The sequence below is a fragment of the Elephantulus edwardii genome, unplaced genomic scaffold (assembly GCF_000299155.1).
Source record: "Elephantulus edwardii isolate Elephantulus edwardi_28Jun2011 unplaced genomic scaffold, EleEdw1.0 scaffold00129, whole genome shotgun sequence".
NCBI lineage: Eukaryota > Metazoa > Chordata > Mammalia > Macroscelidea > Macroscelididae > Elephantulus > Elephantulus edwardii.
The window spans coordinates 6,248,214-6,253,718 of NW_006399879.1; the positions used below are offsets into that span (position 1 = coordinate 6,248,214).

The window sequence follows — 5,505 nt, forward strand, 5'->3', positions numbered from 1 at the left end:
GTGTCCCCTCCACAGTGTCCCCTCCAGTGTCCCCACGTGTCCCCTCCACAGTGTCCCCACATGTCCCTTCCAGTGTCCCCTCCACAGTGTCCCCACGTGTCCCCTCCACAGTGTCCCCACGTGTCCCCTCCACAGTGTCCCCACATGTCCCTTCCACAGTGTCCCCACGTGCCCCCTCCACAGTGTCCCCACGTGTACCCTCCACAGTGTCCCCTCCAGTGTCCCCACGTGTCCCCTCCACAGTGTCCGACATGCACGTCCCATCATGCCCTCAGCAGCAGACATGGCTGTCTGGCACCAAGCTTCTTCTAATGCCCATGACCTCCACTCCTACAGACTTCCCGGCCCCGGCACTGCCCATGCCCCCGCCCTGTCCCCCGGCACACCCCCTCCTTAACACAGACGTACACTAAGAAAGCAGTTGGTGTGAACTCCTGAGAAAGACGAGCTCCCACAGCTGGCTCCATCAGCTCAGCCAGGGTCCGGGCTGCACATTCAGGTCACTGTTCCAGAGGGCAGGTCACCGCCCAGTGTCGAGGTTGCTAGAGGAGCTGCCACAGAGACACTGACGTCTGCAGGGACGAGGGGGGGGAGTCAGCTGTCCTGTCGCCCAGGGTGTGGCAGCAGAATTGAGAGGAGTTGGTGAGGCCTCCAGGCCCAGATGGCACAGATGAGCTGTGTGGGAGGGTCCAGGACAGGACAGTAGGTGTGGGCGACGCCCCTGCTCCATGCAGGCCACGCTGGCAAGGGCTGTTTCTGTTGACTGCCTCTCGCCACTATGAGGTGGTGGTCACTGTCATGGGTCCCCCCGCCCCTGAGCCAGGCCCAGACAGGTTCCTTCAAGAGCACTGCGGACACTGGGGGCAGGGGGGACAGAGCAGGGAGCCAATCCGAGAGCTCAGGCTGCCTCACCTGGCGAGCCCAGGGGTGCCCATGTCTGCAGCCACTGGGCAGAGGAGCAGGGCATGCTGGGACAGGGTCAGGCCGTGTCTAGGTCCACTGTCCAGCGTCGTACGTGCCCCAGGAGGTTCTGAACACAGACAGGGTGGGGCGTCTGGGGTCTCACAGTCACACGAGAGCTGCTTAGGTGCACGAGGGGCGTGTGCTGCTGCCCACCTGGATCCCACGCACCACTAACGGCTGGACCCTCTGCTGTCCACGTTCCAGCTGCGTGAACGTCCACAGTCAGCAGCACGTCCTGCTCATGTGTGCCACAGCCTTCTACCTGATCGAGAACTACCCGCTGGATGTGGGGCCCGAGTTCTCTGCTTCCATCATCCAGGTGAGCCCCGTGCAGGTGGGCGTCCCCCGGCCTGGCATGTTCGGTCTGCGCGGGACGCAGGTGGCCGAGGCCGTGCACAAGCAGCCTGTCTCCTGACCAGATGTGCGGCGTGATGCTGTCGGGCAGCGAGGAGGCCACACCGTCCGCCGTGTTCCACTGTGTCTTACGGGGCCTGGAGCGTCTCCTCCTCTCGGAACAGCTCTCGCGGCTGGACGCAGAGTCCTTGGTCAAGCTGAGCGTGGACCGCGTCAACGTTCACAGCCCGCACCGCGCCATGGCGGCCCTGGGCCTGATGCTCACCTGCATGTACACCGGTGTGTGGAGGGGGTCACGGAGCCCGTACCCTGCAGGGGTGGGGCAGTCGGGACCCCTGGGCAGGGTCAGGACCTGCGAGCAGCAGTGACACAGGGTCCAGGCACCCTGTGTGGGGCCCTGTGTGTTACACGCGTCCGCAGCCTTCTCTAGTGTCACGTACTGACGCAGACTGGACCACTCTGTTCCAGGGAAGGAGAAGGTCAGTCCTGGGAGGACAGCAGACCCCAACTCCTCAGCCCCAGACAGCGAGTCAGTGATTGTCGCTATGGAGCGGGTATCTGTCCTTTTTGACAGGTAAGGCATGACACCTGCCTCTCCGCCCCCAACTGTCCTGAAGTTCCAGCAGGACACTCGCCCACCTCAGGCAGGGCCTCTGGGTATAGCGGTGGAGCCCCACTCAGGGCCTCTCCCTGGGGCTCCCGGCTCAGGACCCCTCAATAGGCCCCGTGCTCCTGACCCCTCCCTGGGGCTCCTGGCTCAGGAGTACTGAGTCCAACCTGCCCACGGCCAGTCCCCTCAGCCGGTCTCATTGCTTTTGGGGAAGTCGAGTCTCCTCTGAGAGCCCATCCCCCGCTCTCGGTGCCCACACTCAGGTCAGGCCATACCATCCTGCCATTGGAGGTCATTATCCCTCCCCTTGTGCTCACCGCGTCCCGTGACACGTAGGTCCCTAACCCCAGTACGTGTTCTCGACCTCGGCTAAGGTGAGGGCATCTCAGGAGCCCATGGTAGCGCAGTGTGCGGCTCATCTGCACGAGGGTGGACAGGTGGGGGGACAGGCTGCAGCTGTGCCCTGCACACCCGGAGGCAGCTAAGCCAGGCTCTAGGTAGCTCTGGCGTGTTCTATCACTACAGTTGTCCAGTGTACACAGTAGAACCAAGATGACGGTCTGGGGGCTCTGAGGAGACACCGAGGCAGGGTTTATGTCATGTCAGGAAGAGACAGGGGCTCCAGGCTTCAGGACACACGGTAGGGTCTCGTAGGCTTCTCACGGGGAGATAGCAATTCTGAGGTCTTTGACTTCCGTCTGCATCGTGAGCTTTTCTCTGCAAGACTCAGTCGCTCCTTTTGGCTAACGCAGTAACTGGCTGAGGGGACAGGGAGCGGTGGGGCCCCACCTCCCTAGAGCCCTGGAGCCAGGTCAGCACGAGTCCTGGGACAAGGGTGCTGGTGTCCAGGCGAGGCCCTGACCACATCCACCTCCTCTCAGGATCCGGAAGGGGTTTCCCTGTGAAGCCAGGGTGGTGGCCCGGATTCTCCCACAGTTCCTGGATGACTTCTTCCCACCCCAGGATGTCATGAACAAAGTCATCGGAGAGTTCCTGTCCAACCAGCAGCCGTACCCTCAGTTCATGGCCACGGTCGTGTACAAGGTGACTGGGGTCACTGGGCGGGGGTGGGGCCCACAGCCTCGTCACATGGCTCTGCCACACAGCGTCAGGGCCAGTGTCCCCACGGGGCATGCCCAGGGGCACCTCACGCCCGCCGGCCCTACAGCCCAGCCCCGTTCTCCTCCAGGTCTTCCAAACGCTGCACAGCACAGGGCAGTCATCCATGGTACGAGACTGGGTCATGCTCTCACTCTCCAACTTCACGCAGCGCACGCCCGTGGCCATGGCCATGTGGAGCCTCTCCTGCTTCTTCGTCAGCGCCTCCACCAGCCCCTGGGTGTCAGCCGTGTATCCTTTCCTCGGCCCCTGCCCTGCTCCCCGACAGTTCACCACTCCTGGCAGCATGCAATTCCTGGGTTTCTTTTTAAAGTTCAGAGACGCAATCTCTGCCAAAACACAAACTCCTAGGTGTCAAGGTGCTCTTTGCCTCAGCCCATAAGAACAAATACCCATGAAGACCTGAACTCTAGGGGACACGTGCAGATGTGGTGCTGTCTGCCTGCTTCCCTCAGCCCGTAGAACAGTGTCCAGCAAAGTGCCCGGTACCTCAGCCCAGTAGCACACAAACTAGGTGCCATTTCCTGCAGCCAGAAAAAATGCACCCAGATCAGAGCCCTCTCCCTCTGCCCAAGAGGACACACACCAGTGAGGTGCAGTGTCCTCGGGCCAGGAAACCCAGATGCGGCGCCCTTCAGCTCAGCCCAGCCCTCTACAGAGAACACTGTAGGCTACCGTCCACCTCGGGCCAAGAAAGCCCGAGTATGTGGTGCTGTTCAGCCCAGTCCTTGAGAACACACACAAATAAGGTGCAGTTCAGACAGAACCTGTGAGACAAGGAAACGGAAGCCAGTCCCCATCCTCGGCCGTGTCTCGAACCAGAGCCTAAGGCCATGTGAGAGGGGCTGAGCCTCGTGGCTTCCTGGGGGTCCAACTAGCTCCCTGGGGGACACAGCTGTGTGAGCCTGGCCCTGCTCTGTCCACAGCAGACATTGCCTGACCTCATTCTGTCCAGTGGGGGGCATCCAGTGACGCGGCTTCTGGTTACTCTCTGCCTCCACACCCGTGCCATCCCCTCAGGCACAAGTCTAGGAAGGTCTGGTTCCCACCCCTGGAGCGCCGTCCCGGCCAGAGGGCCCCCCTTGGCAGGTTCCCCAGACAGGCCACAGAGCATTAAAGCAGGCGGCTGTGTGGTGCCGACACGCGGGGCCCGGGCGGGCAGCAGCCACTGGCTCCCAGGCCGGAGCAGCGGGAGCAGCCGCCGCCAGCCGGCCCACCGAGCCGGGCAGGGTAAGTGCGGGCGGCGGCCTCCGGAGGCTGCAGGGGCGACAGGCCGGGCTGCCCTGGCTGCCGTGTGGGCTCTTCCTTAACCCCCTCGCAGTCTCCCGCACGTCATCAGCAGGATGGGCAAGCTGGAGCCCGTGGACGTGAACCTCTTCTGCCTCGTTGCCACGGACTTTTACCGACACCAGATAGAGGAGGAACTCGACCGCAGAGCCTTCCAGTCGGTGTTCGAGGTGGTGGCGGCGCCGGGCAGCCCGTACCACCGGCTGCTGGCGTGTCTGCGCGGCGCGCACCAGGGCACCACGGGCTGAGGCCGGGCGCAGGCGGTCAGGAGGGCGCGCAGGGCCGGGCGGCCAGGAGGCGGCGGGGACCGTGCAGGGTGGCCCGGGGCGTCGGCGAGCCCGGGGGCCCGAGGGCGAGCGCAGCCGCTCCGCTCCCCGCCACGCTGGTGTCCACGCGCTCACAGCTGTGTCCTGCGGCGGGGCGGGGCCGGGCCAGGGCCGCTTCTGCGTTGGGCACAGGGCCCTGCTTCCACGGCAGCTGCTTGTCCGTCAGCCATCCCCGGGTGGGAGTTGGTGTCACTGCACCCTGGAGGGCACCCTAGCCAGATGCAGGTGGCCTGGGTCTCCAGACCTGGGCATGCCAGGGGGTGGGCAGCAGACACCAGCTCATCCCTCCCTGTCTCTTTCTTCTCAGGATTTGAAATTTAATTCTATCAGTAAAGAGATGAATTTTAATGTTATTTATATCCATGTAAGCTGTGTGACTGGGGCCCTGGGCCACACAGGGTGGGAGCCCAAGCAGAGCTGGCACCTCAGTAACTGAGTGCCCCTTCACGTCACCTGAGCATGACCTCGGCCCATCTGTGACCTCTGTCCCCCCACCCCATTTATGCATCTGTGCCAGTTTGAGTTCCAAGAGCTGTGGGCATCTGGAAATACCCACTGCCCCATGAGAACTGAGGGACGGAGGGTGAGCTCCACTCACTACACCAGGCAGCCTGTCCAGTAGCCACAGCCTCGGTGCTGTCCACTGCCTGGCCAAGCAGGCCCTGTCCTAGCCAGCCCCCAGGGCATCACCACCTACCTGCCCACTCCGCCCTGCACAGCCGTGCCCGGCCGCACTCAGCAGGTCCAGGGCTCATGGTGTGGGGACAGTCATTTGGGGCAGACCCCAGTCCCTCCGAGCCCTGCCCTCAGCTGAGGGGACGCAGGCTTGTGGAGTAGGGTAGGGTG

At 63.3% G+C, this 5,505-nt stretch overlaps 1 protein-coding gene across 1 annotated transcript in view; it reads left to right on the plus strand.

The window, feature by feature from the left end:
- The window catches only part of HTT (huntingtin), a 154,206-nt gene extending 149,625 nt beyond the window's left edge, over positions 1 to 4,581 (plus strand). The window contains exons 66-71 of the mRNA XM_006893659.1: positions 1,168 to 1,282; positions 1,383 to 1,596; positions 1,786 to 1,891; positions 2,809 to 2,971; positions 3,117 to 3,277; positions 4,368 to 4,581. Of these exons, the coding sequence (XP_006893721.1) occupies positions 1,168 to 1,282; positions 1,383 to 1,596; positions 1,786 to 1,891; positions 2,809 to 2,971; positions 3,117 to 3,277; positions 4,368 to 4,581 (973 nt within the window). The remainder of the gene's footprint in view (positions 1 to 1,167; positions 1,283 to 1,382; positions 1,597 to 1,785; positions 1,892 to 2,808; positions 2,972 to 3,116; positions 3,278 to 4,367) is intronic.
- The last annotated feature ends 924 nt before the right edge of the window (positions 4,582 to 5,505 follow it).